Consider the following 20,368-nt stretch of genomic DNA (forward strand, 5'->3'; position numbering starts at 1 on the left):
CGCCGCGCTGCTCGCACATGCGCAGTAGGAAACGGGCAGTGAAGCCGCACGGCTTCACTACCTGTTTCCCCTTCTGTGGATGGCGGCGCTTGGAGCTGCCAGGATCGAGGATTGGCCTCGGCAGGGACCGAGATCGCTGGCGGCTAGGACAGGTAGGTGTCCTTATTAAAAGTCAGCAGCTACAGTGTTAGTAGCTGCTGACTTTTGTTTTATTATTTTTTGGAATGGAACCTCCGCTTTAAGACCCAGGCCATTATGCAGGTAAAGGACCTTTTGCGATTCGGCACTGCATCATTTTAACTGACAATTGCGCGGTCGTGCGATGTGGCTCCCAAACAAAATTGGCGTCCTTTTTTCCCACAAAAAGAGCTTTCTTTTGGTGGTATTTTATCACCTCTGCGGTTTTTATTTTTTTGCGCTATAAACAAAAATAGAGTGACCATTTTGAAAAAAAAATCAATATGTTTTACTTTTTGCTATAATAAATATCCCCCAAAAAGATATAAAAAAACATTATTTTTTCTCAGTTTAGGTCGATACGTATTCTTCTACCTATTTTTGGTAAAAAAAAAAAAAATCGCAATAAGCGTTTATCGATTGGTTTGCGCAAAATTTATAGCGTTTACAAAATAGGGGATAGTTTTATGGCATTTTATTAATATTTTTTTTTTTACTACTAATGGCAGCGATCAACAATTTTTTTCATGACTGCGACATTATGGTGGACACATCGGACAATTTTGACACATTTTTGGGACCATTGTAATTTTCACAGCGAAAAGTGCTATAAAAATGCACTGATACTGTGAAAATAACAATTGCAGTTTAGGAGTTAACCACTAGGGGGCGCTGTCGTGGTTAAGTGTGGCCTCATATGTGTTTCTAACTGTAGGGGGCGGGGCTGGACGTGTGTGACGTCAGTGATCGTCGTTTCCTATATCAGGGAACAGACGATCACTGACATTGCCACAGTGAATAACGGGGAAGGTGTGTTTAGACACACCCCTCCCCGTTCTTCAGCTCCGGGGACCGAGCGCGGGACACCGGTGGCGATCGGGTCCGCGGGCGCGGTCTCGGAGCTTCGGATCCGGACGCGTGCGCACACCGGCGGCACGCGACCCATGGCTGGGCTCTTAAAGGCGACGTACCTGTACGTGCCTGTGCCCAGCCGTGCCATTCTGCCGACGTATATCGGCGTTAGGCGGTCCTTAAGTGGTTAAGTAGCGTTATCCAGCCAAGTGACCCTGTGTTCATGCCACACAACTGTTTTAAGGAGCGAATGAGAGCTCATGTGTACAGGTGCACCCTGCTCTGCACTGTGAAGGCAAGATACACACTCCATGTATTGGTGGACCTTGGAGACAGCTGAATAGATGGGTGGGGGTATTTACTAAAAGTGGAGCACTCAGAATCTGGTACAGCTGTGCATGTTAGCCAACCAACTTCTAACTTTAGCTTGGTCAATTAAGCTTTGATAATAAAACGTGGAAGCTGATTGTTTTTTTTTGCAGAGCTGCATCAGATTTTGCACACTTGAGGTTTAGTAAATCTCCCCCTTTGTACTGTATTTGCTCAGCGTCTAGCAAAGAGAAATTGTTTCTATGGGGGGGTGCTCTATATGTAACAGTAATGACAAATGTGTCTCTTTTTTAATTCCAAAAAAGGGTTTTCTTTAGAACAGGTGAAGTCTCTAGCACAGAATATAATATTCTGTAACGTTAAGTACACACTGGCGTTTTTATTGTATCATGCAGAAATTATATTTTTTACAAAACAAACCTGAGGGTTGAAAATATCTTTAACACAACCGGAAAGTTTGAGGAGTAATCTAAAGAGTAATATAGTGATTAAGTTGGCAGGGGGGTTAGACACAACATCTGTGCCTTCCGCCCACAACTAAATACCAGAGCTCCATGCTCCAGGACTAACTGCCCAGTGTGCGTGGGGCATAAGGTTTAAAAATGCGCTTATTTAAAGAAACATCTTTTCTCCTATAATCTTCAGAAATGTGTTAATACATTCTTTTGCCAAACGAGTCTGCAGTAAAGTCAAAGCATTAAAGTGGAGTTCCACCCATTTTTTTTATGTTTGTCTGTGCTGCATGCTCTAATCTCATAGTGTTCAGAATGGACAATTTTTATTTAATTTGTTGCTTGTAAATACCTTTATTTTGTAGTCCTTCATTACTTCCTCCTCCTTATTTGCCTAGGCTATTTGCAAGGGTTTCTGGGATAGGCATCATGTTTCCCAGTAGTCCTTGCAAACCTGACTGAAACCTATCACATTGCTTGTGCACTGAGCATGTGCGAGATATGCAAGGCTGAAATCCAGGAAGTCATATAGTCTGGCTTCATGATGCCCACGCTTAAGATGGCCACGGTCTATTTCTAGATTATAAACTATCTAAATGCTGTAACAACCTAATAAAACGGACCTTAGTTTACAGACTAACTTTACTAGAATACATTAAACTTGTGTATTACAGGGGTATTTATATTTAAAAAGTGAAATTGTGGGTGGAACTCCCCTTTAAAGGCCAGGGATACAGGTGCTTATTCTACATAGCCCAGAAAAAAAGGTGCTTCTTCTACATAGCCCAGAAAAAAAGGTGCTTCTTCTACATAGCCCAGTAAAACAGGTGATTCTACTACATAGCCCAGTGATACAGGTGATTCTACTACATAGCCCAGTAAACAGGTGATTCTACTACATAGCCCAGTGATACAGGTGATTCTACTACATAGCCCAGTGATACAGGTGATTATACTACATAGCCCAGTGATACAGGTGATTCTACTACATAGCCCAGTGATACAGGTGATTCTACTACATAGCCCAGTGATACAGGTGATTATACTACATAGCCCAGTGATACAGGTGATTCTACTACATAGCCCAGTAAACAGGTGATTCTACTACATAGCCCAGTGATACAGGTGATTCTACTACATAGCCCAGTGATACAGGTGATTCTACTACATAGCCCAGTGATACAGGTGATTCTACTACATAGCCCAGTGATACAGGTAATTCTTCTACATAGTCGAGGGATACAGGTGATTCTACTACATAGCCCAGTGATACAGGTGCTTCTACTACTTAGCCCAGAAAAAAAAGGTGATTCTACTACAGTACATAGCCCAGTGATACAGGTGATTCTTCTACATAGTCCAGGGATACAGGCACTTCTACTACACAGCCCAGTGATACAGGCACTTCTACTACATAGCCCAGTGATACAGGCACTTCTACCACATAGCCCAGTGATACAGGCACTTCTACTACACAGCCCAGTGATACAGGCACTTCTACTACATAGCCCAGTGATACAAGCACTTCTACTACATAGCCCAGTGATACAGGTGCTTCTACTACATAGCCCAGTGATACAGGTGCTTCTACTACATAGCCCGGTGATACAGGCACTTAAGTTCTTCTGTTACTTAGCCCAGTGATACAGGTGCTTCTACTACATAGCCCAGTGATACGGGCACTTCTACTACATAGCCCAGTGATACAGGCACTTCTACTACACATCCCAGTGATACAGGCACTTCTACTACATAGCCCAGTGATACAGGAACTTCTACTACATAGCCCAGTGATACAGGCACTTCTACCACATAGCCCAGTGATACAGGCACTTCTACTACATAGCCCAGTGATACAGGAACTTCTACTACATAGCCCAGTGATACGGGCACTTCTACTACATAGCCCAGTGATACAGGCACTTCTACTACACAGCCTAGTGATACAGGCACTTCTACTACACAGCCCAGTGATACAGGCACTTCTACTACATAGCCCAGTGATACAGGCACTTCTACCACATAGCCCAGTGATACAGCTACTTCTACTGCATAGCCCAGTGATACAGGCACTTCTACCACATAGCCCAGTGATACAGGCACTTCTACTACATAGCCCAGTGATACAGGTGCTTCTACTACATAGCCCAGTGATACAGGCACTTCTACTACATAGCCCAGTGATACTGGCACTTCTACCACATAGCCCAGTGATACAGGCACTTCTACTACATAGCCCAGTGATACAGGTGCTTCTACTACATAGCCCAGTGATACAAGCACTTCTACTACATAGCCCAGTGATACAGGCACTTCTACTACATAGCCCAGTGATACAGGCACTTCTACTACATAGCCCAGTGATACAGGTGCTTCTACTACATAGCCCAGTGATACAGGCACTTCTACTACATAGCCCAGTGATACTGGCACTTCTACCACATAGCCCAGTGATACAGGCACTTCTACTACATAGCCCAGTGATACAGGTGCTTCTACTACATAGCCCAGTGATACAAGCACTTCTACTACATAGCCCAGTGATACAGGCACTTCTACTACATAGCCCAGTGATACAGGTGCTTCTACTACATAGCCCAGTGATACAGGCACTTCTACTTCATAGCCCAGTGATACAGGAACTTCTACCACATAGCCCAGTGATACAGGCACTTCTACTACATAGCCCAGTGATAGAGGTGCTTCTACTGTGCAACCCAGCTTGCTAGTAGATGTCAAACTGCCCATGCAGGTGCCTTAAATAGGAGGTATAATAAATTACCACAACAAGCAGTGAACAATTGCAAATCTATTGCCACTGCACTTCCTACAAATCTACAACTATGGATGAACATCGGATTTGTCTGCTACATATATACATTAAAATGCATGCCTATCTTTCTGCTGTAATAGCAAAGCACAAATCACAGCACAGGTCCACACATCAATCCCTTGTGAAACAACCTAGAAAGCCCCTACAAGTCTTAAAAGCTTCAGTTACTGTACATTAAGGTGACCAGATTTTTAAAATGAAATCCGGGGACATATTTTCTCTTTACTAGTAATGGCAACAATCAGCGACTCTCTGCCAGTCGCCGCCCGCCTCACAGCCTCTCAAGTCTTACTCTTCGGGCCCCGGCTACTACTGGATGGGGAGTGGAGGAAGATCACTCCGCCAGGGGAAGGCAAGGAGATAGGCAGGTGGCTGGCCAGGATTTGAGCCAAGGCAGAAGAACATGCGACCGGAGCTGAATGGGCATGCCCCCGAAACTGAAGAAATACTCCCTCCACTCCGACCAGCACATGATCATCAAAAAGGGGCACAGATAATAGAAAAAATCCAACCCCTCTATGCTAGTAGGCACGGCGGAGCAAGGGTGTGTAATACTAAATTTTGTATTAAATCCAATCTGGGGACAGGGAGAAACTTGGTCTGGGGACAGTGTCCTCAATCAGGGGACATGTCCCCTGAAACTGGGGATGTCTGGTCACCCTACTGTACATGCATATACATAATGTACGCTTACGTAGGAATCTGCAAATTATTGTTAAAAAAAATGGGGTAGCTCAAGTCAGTGGGTTTTCCACATTCCACGCCTGAAAAAAGACAAAGCATATAGTACTGCAGGGATTGAATGAAAGCTCATTATACAAAATTATGAAAGAACTGACTATTATTTGTAGGCACATGTGATGTACTACAGTAAAACATTGCTCACAGGAGGTCCAGAGGAGGATGAACATGGCCCAATCGTTCGCCATCCATTGACCTCAGTGACAGTTTTGCCTATTCTGCCGTATAAACTTCTCATAGACTATACTTATCTATTGCAACTTTTTTTTTCACTGCATGGGCACCATAACTTCATCAAATCCCGCTGGGAAGAGAGGCATTTATATAGTATATTGGGTATCTATTCAGCACCTAGATTTTTAAAGTCATCTTTTTATGTAACTGAACTATTTCTGCCTAACCTTCTCGACTGCAGCTTAAAAAAATAATTTTATTACTTTGTTTCAGTGCAATGTATTCTGGTTGTCAAGCAAACTTTTACTGTAAAATTAACTTATATATGGATAAACATAATGTACAATTCTTAAAATACAGATTTTCATACATAAAATTCTATCAAGCCTCTCTTATCCCAGAAAGCATATAAGCAGGTCACAGCCCAGGAGTATGGATGACATGACAGCATTAAGAGTGGTTTATCTTCAAATTGATGGTAGGTGACAGCGGACCGCTTACAAGCAATAAATCTACAGGACAGAGTAATGGAGGAGCCGGCACTTATACACAAGGGAGAGCCTGGATCCAGTACACTCCCACCCAGTCGTCCTTTCCATATACACGTCAGCAGATTCATTATCTCTAATCATTTACAATGTATTTAGATGTACACAGAACTAGGTTTCTGAAGCCTCACATAATATCATGGTGTTTTTTTATTATTATACCACTAGCTAAATGCTTTATGACCTATAATTATTATACATCTAAAAAAAAAAACCACTAAATTAACATTAAATTTACGTCTAAAATTGAGTTTACCATACTACAATCTAGTGTTAGTTCTGACTGACAACAAATGTCATTTTCCCTTTCGCTTGTTACGACGGCTTTTCTTCAGTTAGTTATACATCATGTTGTATGTGCCTCTCTACAACTGGGACACACAACAAAAAAATACTCTAACTAGCAGGATAATAAGGACACTGTATACAAACTGGGTTTATAATGTAATGAACTATGAACAGGTGGCAATCAATAAAAATAAATGTTTCTTACCCCCCTTGTTGGAGCCCTGGGTATGTCTGCAAGGTGTACATATATTAGTGTAAATGTATTGGGCTCATAGAGAAAACTAATGCAGTAAGGCATAGGCAGGAACTGCACCATATGCTATGATAAGTGGATATAATACTAGTACCACAAAGGACAGGCAGTGGCCCTGACAGGCTGAGCCATCACCTCCTACTCCCATGTTAGATACATGGGAGCACATGTACAGTGGGGATCGAAAGTTTGGGCGCCCCAGGTAAAAATTTGAATTAATGTGCATAACGAAGCCAAGGAAAGATGGAAAAATCTCCAAAAGGCATCAAATTACAGATTAGACATTCTTATAATATGTCAAAAAAAGTTAGATTTTATTTCCATCATTTACACTTTCAAAATTACAGAAAACCAAAAAATGGCGTCTGCAAAAGTTTGGGCACCCTGCAGAGTTAATATCTTGTACTGCCCCCTTTGGCAAGTATCACAGCTTGTAAACGCTTTTTGTAGCCAGCCAAGAGTCTTTCAATTCTTGTTTGAGGTATCTTTGCCCATTCTTCCTTACAAAAGTCTTCCAGTTCTTTGAGATTTCTGGGCTGTCTGTCACGCACTGCTCTTTTAAGGTCTATCCATAGATTTTCAATTATGTTGAGGTCAGGAGATTGTGAAGGTCATGGCAAAACCTTCAGTTTACGCCTCTTGATGTAATCCCCCGTGGATCTTGAGGTGTGTTTAGGATCATTATCCATTTGTAGAAGCCATCCTCTCTTTAACTTCAGCTTTTTCACAGATGGCATCAAGTTACCATCCAAAATTTGCTGAAATTTTATTGAATCCATTTTTCCTTCTACTTGTGAAATGTTCCCTGTGCCACTGGCTGCAATACAACCCCAAAGCATGATTGATCCACCCCCATGCTTAACAGTTGGGCAGAGGTTCTTTTCATTAAATTCTGTGCCCTTACTTCTCCAAACGTACCTTTGCTCATTCCGGACAAAAAGTTCTATTTTAACCTCATCGGTCCACAGAACTTGTTTCCAAAATGCATCAGGCTATCTATATGTTCATTTGCAAAGTTCAAACACTGATTTTTGTGGTGAGGACGTAGAAGAGGTTTTCTTCTGATGACTCTTCCATGAAGACCATATTTGTACAAGTATCTCTTTATAGTGGAATAGTGTACCACAACTCCAGTGTCTGCCAGATCTTTCTGGAGGGATCGTGCAGTCAAACGTGGGTTTTGAATTGCTTTTCTCACAATCCTGTGAGCTGTTCTGTCTGATATTTTTCTTGGTCTTCCAGATCTTGCTTTAACTTCCACTGTTCCTGATGACTGCCATTTCTTAATTACATTCCGAACAGAGGATATTGACATCTGAAAGCGCTTTGCTATCTTCTTATAGTCTTCTCCAGCTTTGTGAGCGTCACCTATTTTCAGTTTCAGTTTTCTAGACAACGGCTTAGAAGAACCCATGGTGCTGATTGTTGGGGCAAGGTCAGATGAGTCTGGACATTTAAAACCTTTGAGATTGACATCACTTGGTCTTCCCAGACGATGATTGAGAACAATCCATGACACTGGCAGGTCTCAGCTTTGCAAAGGGGGCAGTGCATGCTATAAATTCTGCAGGGTGCCCAAACTTTTGCAGACGCCATTTTTTTGTTTTCTGTAATTTTGAAAGTGTAAATGATGGAAATAAAATCTAACTTTTTTTGACATATTATAAGAATGTCTAATCTGTAATTTGATGCCTTTTGGAGATTGTTCCATCTTTCCTTGGCTTCGTTATGCACATTAATACAAATGTTTACCTGGGATGCCCAAACTTTCGATCCCCACTGTACCTATACCTATGACTGGGGACACGTATGATAAGACAACATTTTTACTGATAGAAACATGGTGAGAAATGCTGACTTCAAAGGGGAAACTTTTAACAAGAATTATATGTCTGCATCAAAACGGAAACTTAAAGGGGAAGTAAACCAGTTCATTTTTTTATGTAACTCTAGTAATATAACTTTTAAGGTCAAGTTGCTTTATTTAGAGAATATGTTTATAAGTAGAATGTGTCTACCAACTTTAGCTGATCTTATCCAGTACCAGGACAAGGTCATCTAGAGCCCAGACCAAATTGTGTGTGCCCGCCCAAGATGTATGAGCAATATATGTCCGAAAAAATCTGCAAAAAGGAAAATTGAGCATTAATCTGCATGCCTAACCCTAAACTTAAATTCCCCCTTCTCCCAGTACAAATCTGCCCCTAAAATCCCCCATCCCAACAAAAATCCTTGCCCTTCCCCAGCTCAAAATCCTCTTTCCCCATATGCCCCCAGCACACCCCCCCAAACAAAAATGTCCCCATCATAGTACAAGTCCTTCACCCCTCAAATTTCCCCTCCAAGCACAAATCCACAAATTCCATTCCTCCAATCCCCCCTCCTAGCACAAATCCCCCCCCCCACCACCATATCACCTTTTCTAGCACAAACTCCCAAAATCCTCCCTCCTAGAACAAATCCCCCTAAACACATATCCCCCCAAATGACCACTCCTAGCACACCTTTCTAAATTTCCCCTCCTAGAACAATTCTTACCCCCTCCCCCAATCTCCTCATGTTGCCCCTCCACCTCACATAATACCACAGTGCCCAGGGCAGCCGCCCTACCTATCCACACTTTGTCCTGGCCCTGCTTCTGTCACAGAGAGTTTTCTTTTCACGTTAATGCTTGTCTTCTAATGTGGAAAGATGGGTCAAATATAAGCGACTGGTAGACCAATTGCCGCTGAGTGATACCAACCCCATTAGTGGCTGGGGGAATTGTGCAGACACCTTCTATCCAGAGCAGTAAACTATTGTGACAGGTTGCAAGGGCAAGTCTTCATTCAACATGATTGATATTTTTGACCCATGGGAACAACTTTGGGACTTTAACAGCACATTAGGGGTCCGAAGAAGAGTTATATGCTTTTGCTTGTTTGACACAATGGTAAATTGTTCTCCTTATTCTGCTTAAAGAAAGCTGTGTACTGCTTGACTGTATGGCTGGCCACGGTCTAATGTCTATATAGAAGTTTGTTGTTCTTCTCATAGAAGTGTTCAGAAATCATGCAGAAAATATAATCAGATACTGCAACTTTTGGGTCACAATGGGTTTAAATTGTCACATATCCACATTCTTTTGTCTGGTGCTTACCAATTCAAACGAGAGGCTTTCCTTTGTCACGCTGTCAACATCCGGAACGTGAGCCTTGGCTTGAGATTTAATGTAGCATTTTTCTCCTCCAGCAAAACGAATTCCGGTAATACCCTAAAAAGATAGACACAGTTATACACAATGGCCATACGCCCGCACGCCACAGATCCTCATACTAACTGACACTGTATGTCTTATCTCTTCAACCTGCACATAAATGTACAATGCTTCTTATATAAGAATAGAAAAATGTAAGCCAAGTAGAAAAAGAAAATATGAAGAATGAAGCATGAGGGTAAACTGTTGACTGGCACTAAGGAATAAGATCGGAAACATAGGTTTCCTTCAAGTGTATCTTGCATATAGGGCAGGGCATGGTTAAAATCCCTGGCAGGCTTGTCTCTGTCCTATGGGGAGATTTTCCTTAACTTTCTGTTCTGAAGACACAACAGGAAGCAAGGAAAAATGTCTCAAAAATTAGGGAAAAAAAAAAATCACCTCGGTTCATCCGATGGATTTTTTCATCAGATATCCGATGAAGCTGACTTTCATCAGTCGTGCCTACACACCATCGGTTAAAAAAACGATCGTTTCAGAACGCGGTGACGTAAAACACAACGACATGCTGAGAAATGCTTCCAAGCATGCTTCGACTTGATTCTGAGCATGCGTGGATTTTTAACCGATGGACGTACCCACAGACAATCGTTTTTTTCTATCGGTTAGTTAACCATCAGATCATTTTAAAACAAGCTCCTAGTTTTTTAACCGATGGATAAATAACCGATGGGGCCCACACACAATCGGCTAGTCTGATGAAAACGGTCCATCAGATTGTTTTCATCAGACAAACCGATCTTGTGTACGCGGCATTAGACAGCTGTCACTTAAAGAAAAAGGATTCCAAGATGAAAAAAGCTTGTAAACCCCCCAGGGAATCCTGTGCACATAGCACTTGCTCAATTTAAAGTATACATTCACTATTGTAAAAATAAATAAATGTAGGTTAAAAAAAAATTAGCATTGTTTTTTTAGAAGCTTTTTATTAAAAGCCTGTAAAGCATTGAACACGTCAAGCAGTTAGGAATCTATATAAGGGGATATGAATAGGAAAACTTATTAGGTCACAACTAGACATGTGAGATTTGTTTCATTACAAATCGAATTTCAGACAAAATGTTAATTATTTAGAAATTTGTATGTATCCGAATCTCTGAATCACAGTAGTAACGAATTATTACGAATCCAAAATAAATTATGACGAAACACTGAATTCATTCATATTCATTCAGATCCAAAATAATGTAACAGCAAAACAAATGATCCGAATTTATGTTGCATTAACATCGGTAACCACTTCCAGCCCAAGGACGTCATATGACATCCTGGACTTTGAGTGGGGATATCAGATATCATCTTTTTTGGCCGGCGATTCTGTGCACCATAAGAACAATCATAGAGGCAGTTTAGAAGCTTATCGTTCTTACAGGCGGTTCTCGCCTCCCTCCGGTGCTTCTACTGGCTTGCCCAGCAAGCCAGAGAATGAATCGGCCGCCGCCGGAAGTTAACCATAGGGATTTCTGGGTCCCCAGTCATCTCTATGACCCTTGGATGCCCGGGCGCAACATTATGACGTCACGCCTGGGCCAGCGGAAGAAAACATTGCAGGGTAGGTGGCTGGAAAGGCAGAGTCAGGTTATTTTATTTTTTTATCTCAGTCTTTCCAGACTGAAGGAGCGATCTGGGGTCTTGTTGCCCCCAGATCTCTCCTTAAACAGGACCTGTCATGCACTATTCCTATTACAAGGAATACAAGGTGATTTTTTTAATCAAGACAATGTTTATTGAGCATAGAAAGTACATAGACATACGGGTAAATAGTGCAACAGGCACTACAATTGCGAATCAATCCCATTGACATACATAAAGGCATGACAAAAATCATTACAGGTGCATGCATAGCACAGTTTGATTGTGAACAGAGCAGTGCAGGGCCAATAAAGGGGGAGGAGGGGGGCCCCATGGGGAGCCTGTGGGGTTACCAGAGAGGAGCATGGCTAGTCTTCTGCGTCACAGGTGGAGGCATCCCCCAGCCATCTATCCCAAATGTTATGGTATTTATCTGGGCATCCCCTATGGACGTAAAGTATTCTTTTGAAAGGAAGAGTTTTATTGACAGCTCTGATCCATTGCTGCAGTGTAGGAGGGAATCCCCTCATCCATGTCTTGGCTATCTGAAGCCTGGCAAGAAATAATGTTTCTTGCAGAAATATGTTCAAGTACTTTTCGGCCTCGGAAAGCGAGAAGCCCCAACACACATTGGCGAGGGCAGAGGGACAGCGGGGAGCCCATGCGGTCGTGGAGGAACCAAACCACCTGGGTCCAGAACCCCTGTATGCAAGGACATGTCCAGAGGATGGTCACATTTGGGGCAGTTGGGGCTGTGTCCAGGTCTGTATTTAGAGATGCGGTAGGACGTCAGGTATGATCGATGGAGAATGTATAGGTGGGTAAGGCGGTCAGAGAGCTTAGGGGAAACAATTCTACAGTTAGCGAGAGCCTCCTCCCAGTCCTCAGCCAACACATCGCCCAGATCAGGCTCCCAGCGGGATTTTAGCTGATGGGCTGGTGGTGGTAGCCGAGGGCATCAGAAGATAGGCATAGAACTGGGAGATCAGCTTTTTGGGGTCCTTGCCCAGGATGATGGTAGTGGAATTTCGAGGACAGGGATGGAGTCCCGCATGAACCCACAAATTTACACAGCATTCAAATCATGCATGTGAGGTATCGCCATGTGCGTTAGAGTGAGAGCAACAATTCTAGCCCAAGACCTCCTCTGTAACTCAAAACTGGTAAACTGTAAAAAAAATGTAAACAACGCCTATGGAGAGTTTTAAGTATCAAAGTTTGGCGCCATTCCACAAGTGTGCACAATTTTAAAGTGTGACATGTTAGGTATCTATTTACTCGGCGTAACATGTTTCACATTATACAAAAAAAATTGGGATCACTTTACTGTTTTTTTTTTATTCATGAAACATTTTTTTTCCAAAAAAAAGGCATTTGAAAAATTGCTGCCCAACTACCATGTGACGTAAAAAGTTGAAACGACCGCCATTTTATTCCCTAGAGTCTTTGCTAAAAATTATATAATGTTTAGGGGTTCCTGAGTAATTTTCTAACAAAAAATGTATGATTTTTACATGTAGAAGAGGAGAGCCAGAATAGGCATTGTATGGAAGTGGTTCATTATTATAAAAAATGCACTACATATGAAATGGAAACATAATGCAATAAATACAGTAAGGTATAAAAGTGAAATAAAATGATAATTCATTGTATTTGTGTTGGATGGCGGTGGAGCCACCAGAATCTCCAAATCATAACATAACGATTAAACCCAAAATTAATTTAGTTCCATTTGTTATCACGGATCTGGTGGACAGATTACTGGGAGGGGCTGGGGAAGACCCGGCTATCATGGAGCACGTTGGCATCAATGACAAAGTCAGAGGCAGATGGAGTGTCCTAAAGAACGATTTTAGGGACTTAGGAGCTAAATTGAGGAAAAGGACCTTCAAGGTAGTATTCTCAGAAATACTACTGGTACCTCGAGCCACATCAAAAAGGCAGAGGGAGATTAGGGAAGTAAACAAGTGGCCGAGCTTGTGTATTAAGGAGGGGTTTGGGTTCCTGGAGAACTGGGCTGACTTCTCAGTCGGACACCAGTTCTATAGAAGGGATGGATTGTACCTAAATGAGTAGGGTGTAGATCTGCTGGGAGTGAAGATGGCCAAAAAGTTAGGGGGGCTTTTAAACTAGGCGACAAGGGGAGGGTCCAGAGGTAGAGATAGTCAGCGCAGAGCATATACCAGAGGGTAGTATTGGGGGCATTAGTGGTAGGTTTACTAAAGCACATAAACTCGAGGTAAGTATAGTAGCAAGTCCTATTTGCAATCTCAGAACACCCACTAAGAGGGCAGTTTGTGACCGGTCTAAACTGCATGGCATGTTCACCAATGCCAGGAGCCTGGCGGACAAGATGGAAGAACTAGAAATACTGTTGTACGAGGAAGATTTAGATTTTTGGGGAATTTCAGAGACTTTCACAATTGCCTGGCAACGATTCATGGGTATTGCCTTTATTGAAGGGATAGAGAGTGTAAAAAAAGGGGAGGGGTATGCCTGTATATCAAAAATAATGTGAGAGATGACATTACTAAGGGAGTTAGGGAGAAGGTGGAATCCTTATGGGTAGAGCTCCAAAGGGATGAAACTAAGGGGAAAATAATACTGGGAGTATGCTATAGGCCCCCTAACCTGAGGGAAGAGGGGGAGACGGACCTCCTATCACAATTTGGATTAGCAGCATTATCCAGTCATGGACGAAATGAACCGCGCATTAGTCTAAGGCTTAAACCCTATTACTAGCCGTTGTCTCACTACAGTCCCAAGGTTACGTTGTATTTTACGTCATTACATGCCTTACCCTTTTCCCTCCCCTTTTTCCTTCCTCTTGTAGACAATTACCAGGAAATGAGACAGTGGCCTAATAATAGCCACTGCCTCATTGAAAGTCCCAATATTTTTCCTTTCAAATACATGGCAAATAAGGTTTAATGTGGAAAAATGTAAAATTATGTATTTGGGTGGCAAAAATATGAATGCAATCTACTCACTGGATGGATGGAAAAGGACCTGGGGGTCCTAGTAGATGATAGGCTCAGAAATGGCATGCAATGCCAAACTGCTGCTAACAAAGCGAACAGAATATTAGCATGCATTAAAAAGGGGATTAACTCCAGAGATAAAACGATAATTCTCCCACTTTACAAGGCTCTGGTCCGGCCTCACCTGAAATATGCTGTCCAGTTCTGGGCACCAGTCCTCAGGAAGGATGTACTGGAAATAAAGCGAGTACAGAGAAGGGCAACTAAGCTGAAACAGGAACTGGAGGATATTAGTTATAAAGAAAGGTTACGAGCTCTGAACTTATTCTCTCTGGAGAAGAGACGCTTGAGAGGGGATATGATTTTAATTTACAAATACCATACTGGTGAGTGGTGACTCCACTATAGGGATACAACTTTTCCATGGAAGGGAGTTTAATAAGACACGTGGCTCATTAAGATTAGAAGAAAAGAGTTTTAACCTCAGACTGTGTAGAGGGTTCTTTACTGTAAGAGCGGCAAAGATGTAGAATTCACTTCCACAGGCGGTGGTTTCAGCAGGGAGCATCGATAGTTTTAAAAAACGATTAGATAAGCACCTGAACGACCACAACATACAGGGATATACAATGTAATACTGACATATAATCACACACATAGGTTGGACTTGATGGACTTGTGTCTTTTTTCAACCACACCTACGATGTAACTATGTAACTATGTTATGAATTGGAGATTTTGATGGATCCACTTCCACCCAAACCAAACACAGTAATCTTTAGAAACTAATTAACATATTAAAATGAATTTAGCAAATCTTCCAAATTACAAATTGATTTGGAACAACGAAAATATGAAACGGATCCAAAATATACAAAACAAATTCCAAAAACGAATCATTCTAAATAAAAACGAAAATGACAAAACAAATTAATGAACCTAACCACTTAAGGAAAGGTAATTTTTAATAGCATTCAATGACACCATGACTTGTGTCACAATTGTATATGCTATATTATTTTGTTTATTTGCTAGATTTTTTTCCAACAAAAGTACAGTCAGAGCTGGTTCACACTGGGGCGACTTGCGATCCGACTTCATGTCGCCTCAAGTCGTCCCAAGTCACGCTGTAGAGAAAAACAATGGAAGTGAATGGGAGCTGTGTTAATACACACGACTCAAGGCGATCCGACTTCAGAAAAGGTTCCTGTACTACTTCAATCCGGCTTGTAGGCGATTTGTACCCATTGATTTCAATGGAAGTCGCCTCAGAAGTCGGATCACTGTCTTATCTGAAGCTACTTTCCAGGAAGATAACATACATTTCTCAGGCAAATCTCTCCTGCCCCCCTCCCTCTCCCAGAGCTGATTGTTGTTTTATTGGCCACTGGAAAGTCTCCTGTCCTGGAGACGACTTCAAGTTGTGTTGTAAATCGCCCCAGATCGCCCTGTGGTTCATGTTCAAGTCGTGTCGGAGTCGCCTCTGAAAGTCGTGCTGGAAGTCGTGTCACCCTAGTGTGAACCGGCTCTTACCCTTTATAAATGAATCAAAATAAAAACACATTTTTTCATCCTGCATGTCTCTATTCACAACAATAATTAAAAAAGGAAGAAAAAGCCAAATTATATTCCAATATAGATCCAAAAAGTATTTTCCTGCCACCATTTTGCCTTCCCATTTGGCCAATTATAAACATTTAAAATACACCCAACTGCACATGAAGACAAGCTGATCTATCTATCTATCTATCTATCTATCTATCTATCTATCTATCTATCTATCTATCTATCTATCTATCTATCTATCTATCTATCTATCTATCCATCTATCTATCCATCTATCTGTCTATTTATACACACATACATATACTGTATACACACACACACACACTACATCAATTAGACTCCTGGAAGTGCTAAAAAAAACGGTCAGAGTACCGGAGATTGCAGTGCTAGTAGGTAGGTCACCTGGGCTGTTGTAGAGGTATGCGACCTCTTCTATACAAGAAACTTAAATATTTATTTCTTTAGAGACCTGACAGGGTCTACGAATGTTAACGATAGCATGGGAAAGGCAAATATTGTTTTACATGTAATTAAGTGCATTTCTTAGTGCTCTAAATTATATTAACATTCCATATCTAGAAAGCCCCAAGTGCCAAGAATTCTAGATAACACATAAGTCTGAGTCTTTACACAAAATTATAAGAAATGTGATAAAGATCTGCTAAGCATGTCTTGCTCTGAGCAAACCATAACAGTTGTGCTATGGACTTGTTAAACTGATGGCTATTACTTCTTGCTACTACATTTTTGTTATCCCTTCTGCTTTTTCGATTTTTTGTTGCTTCACAAAAGTACAGGTGCCTGGCTCATCCAGGGATATTTTTATTCGAAGAGCGTGTTTTTTTTACACATGGGTGCTTCCCCTGTTGCTGTATGTGTGTTCTCAGCTGGGATCAGCTCTCGGGCTCCATATCTCAGTGCTGTAGTTGTGGAGCGAAGCTGACAATATAGATGAGTGTTAAGGCTGAATGAAACACTGACACAAGGCAATGGCCAAGCCAGATTCATACACATTTGGTAAACGAAAGGGCAGAGACAAAGGAGAGCACATTTTCTACACTGTTAAGTGCAGGAATCCAATGTTCTTTTCAATTATCTATCTGTGTGCATAGCGTTTTGTCACTGTCACGGGAATAGAAGTGAACACTGAATATTTGAACTGGCTGAAAGCATCATGTGATTTTCTTTTACATTTACTTGTATGAGACTCATGAACTATGTATGTATATAACATCTCATATTTTATCCGTTCATGTATGACTGCAGCTTTGCTAATGCCAATATATGCAAAAACTGACTGACATTAGCCTTAAAGTGACCGTGTACTAAGTAATATATGCAGGTTGTCACCGTTGGCTTCCTTACGTAGATTCTAGTTTTATCGTTCTCTCTATCTTCAGTACTTTCTGAAATGCTGACCCAGAACAAGCATGTGCTCAGTAAAGAAAGATTGCCACTACAATCCAACTTTTGTAACCGTCGTCCAGTTTTTTTACTTCTATGCACAGGGGTTGATTTACTAAAAATGGAGAGAGCAACATCTAGTTCAATTGTGCATGATAGACAATCAGCTTCTGTTACATTAGTTTTTACTGAGAACTTTTTTATGAGCGTCACAAAATAGAGTGGCAAACAATCCTTGCCATGCTCAAATCATTTTACAATGCAAATACATGGGAAACAAAAGGCAGGGGAGTTAAGGGAGAGAGAAAGGTAATCAGGGTTTCGCGAATAAGACAGGTCGACCTTGGTGGCCGATATAGGCACAAGAGCGAACATGAGAACCTAATATTACATGGGTGGTTGCATAACTGAAACCCATGAGGCCCCTGTGGGTGGAAGACGGGGCCCTCCCCAGGGTAACCCTACAGGTCCTTCCATTGTACACCCATAATCCAAAAAGTTGTAAACAACAATATCGCAATACCTTCTTGAAATATTCTTCAAACAATTATACTTTTATCTTACGTTGTAGACTGCAGATACTTTCTCCATTGTCAGAACACAATGCATTATTTTATGGGTAATGTGACTCCCATTACTAATCATTTGTGGACAATAAGTAGAGTAAGGGTTAAAATGGGGAAGAATGAAAAAAAAGAAAATCAGTGATAAAAGTAGAGAAGAAAAGCAGGTGAGTCCGTTGGGGAGTCTAATGCCAAACAGTCCTGGAATCAGCACTTTATGTCTGAGACCTGCAGGTAGGCAAGCCAAGGAGAGCATATCTTGTCGAAATGACGTTGTTTGTCTCGCAAGATTCATTTAGCATTACCCAAGTTAGTTTACACTTCATTAGGGCTACGTCTATAACTGGACTTTTCCAGGTGATTGCAATAGCAATTTTGGCTGTCAGGAACATGAAATCCATTAAGGTCTGTGTGTGCCTTGGAGCCAATCAGCTTCTAACTTCATTAAGCTTTGATTGAAAAAAAAAACTAGAAAACCTGGAAGCTGAATGTTTTCTATGCAGAGCTGCGCCAGATTTTGTACTCTCCAATTTTAGTAAATCAATCCCAGTGTATTGCAGTTTGTTGCGTATGAGGCACTGTAGCTGCAGACTGGTCAGGGTGCCCATGCTGATCCATGTCCACATCCAAAAGCCTCTACAATGGGCTGTGAGCATCAGAACTGGTCCACGGAGTAATGGAAGAAGGTGGCCTGGCTCAAGATGTTAAGAATGACTTGAGGAGCACAACAGGTTTGAGGTGTTAACGTGACATCCAAATTCTTCTGATGTCAATCCAATTGAGTATCTGTGGGATGTGCTGGAAAAACAATCCATGGAGGTCCCACCTTGCAATTTACAGAACTTAAAGAATCTGCTACTGATGGCTTGGTGCCAGATACCACAGCATACCTTCAGGAGGTGAAGTGGAGTCCATGCTTTTACAGGTTATGGTGAGTTGTCATAATGTTATGGCTGATCGGTATACAAAACTTCTAACTTCAAACTTTGTTTGGAGATAGAACAACATCATTATCACAGGGTTCTACTATAAATTTCACCCAGTATTCACACATTTTTCTAATTGCAATGTGTTGGGAAAGTAAATCTGTCTGGCTGGTTGTACCCGGGTTGATTGAGCGATCAACTTGGTACATTCAGCCTGCCCATACACTGTTCGAATCTCAACCGGTCCCTGATGAACTGGGTGAGAATTTGAACAGTCTATGGCCAACCTATGAATTTTGTAGCTTGATGTTTAAAGTGTTACTAAACCCAGGACACTTCATTCATCATATCTGCTCTACCACAGTACACAGAACATGGAAATGCAATTATTTTAGTAAATATGAACTGCTAAATACCCTTTCTCATCAGTACTTAGTATATAGCAGTCTTGTGATTTCTATCAGTTCCTGGTATAGCTTGTAGGAGAAGTTTTCATACTGCACTGAGCTGTCTTATGAGGCCGAAGGGCTCCTGACTCTCTGTCTGGACATGTCTGGACAGTGCTGATTGGCCCTGTGATGATCACATGTGCTTTGCCAAGAAAAAAAAAAACCTCTCTAGCAATACACACCAAACTGAGCATGTGCAGCTTGACTCTAAAGGCTCTGTCTTATCCACACTTGTCCAGGGGGACAGTGCAGGAGGGGAGGATCTGTGCATACAAGATCAAACAGCCTTTTTACACAATGCAGAGGATTAACCCCTAAGGTTCCACAGTGAGTATAACAAGCATGCTTTACTGCATATACAGACTGATTTTACAGTTGAGGGTTTAGTAACACTTTAATGTTTGAAAACAAACAAAATCCCATGTGATGAAACTGTGGCTGTTCACAAATGAAAGGAATGTTCAGGCATCTATGGCTCAACACCTGATGCAAAACAAAGCTACATGAGCTACTTCTGAGGCAGACTTGGGCATTTTTGACAACATGGAATTCATGGATTGAAACCACTGCCAGGAGTAGTCTCCCCCTCTCTTGGCTGGGGGCAATGTAGCGGTATCTCTCTCTCAGTCTGGGGGCAATGGAGCAGTCTGTCTCTCTCTGTCTGGGGGCAATGGAGCAGTCTCTCTCTCAGTCTGGGGGCAATAGAGCAGTCTCTCTCTCTCAGTCTGGGGGCAATGGAGCAGTCTCTTTCTCTCTCTCAGTCTTGGGGCAATGGTGCAGTCTCACTCTCTCTCTGGGCTGGAGCAATAGAGCAGTCTCTTACCCTCTTGAATGGGGGCAATGGAGTAGTCTCTCTCTCAGTCTGGGGGCAATGTAGCAGTCTCTCTCTCTGTTTGGGGCAATGGAGTAGTCTCTCTCTCAGTCTGGGGGCAATGTAGCAGTCTCTCTCTCTCTCTCTCTGTTTGGGGGCAATGGAGCAGTCTCGCTCTCTCAGTCTGGGGGC

General features: G+C 41.9%; 1 protein-coding gene across 1 annotated transcript in view; it reads right to left on the minus strand.

Moving 5' to 3' along the window:
* Positions 1-20,368, minus strand: part of CNMD (chondromodulin) — a 106,504-nt gene that overhangs the window by 43,971 nt on the left and 42,165 nt on the right. Inside the window, exon 4 of the mRNA XM_040341331.1 lies at positions 9,788-9,901. Within this exon, the coding sequence (XP_040197265.1) occupies positions 9,788-9,901 (114 nt within the window). The remainder of the gene's footprint in view (positions 1-9,787; positions 9,902-20,368) is intronic.

The sequence above is a fragment of the Rana temporaria genome, chromosome 2, assembly GCF_905171775.1.
Source record: "Rana temporaria chromosome 2, aRanTem1.1, whole genome shotgun sequence".
In the NCBI taxonomy this organism is placed as follows: domain Eukaryota; kingdom Metazoa; phylum Chordata; class Amphibia; order Anura; family Ranidae; genus Rana; species Rana temporaria.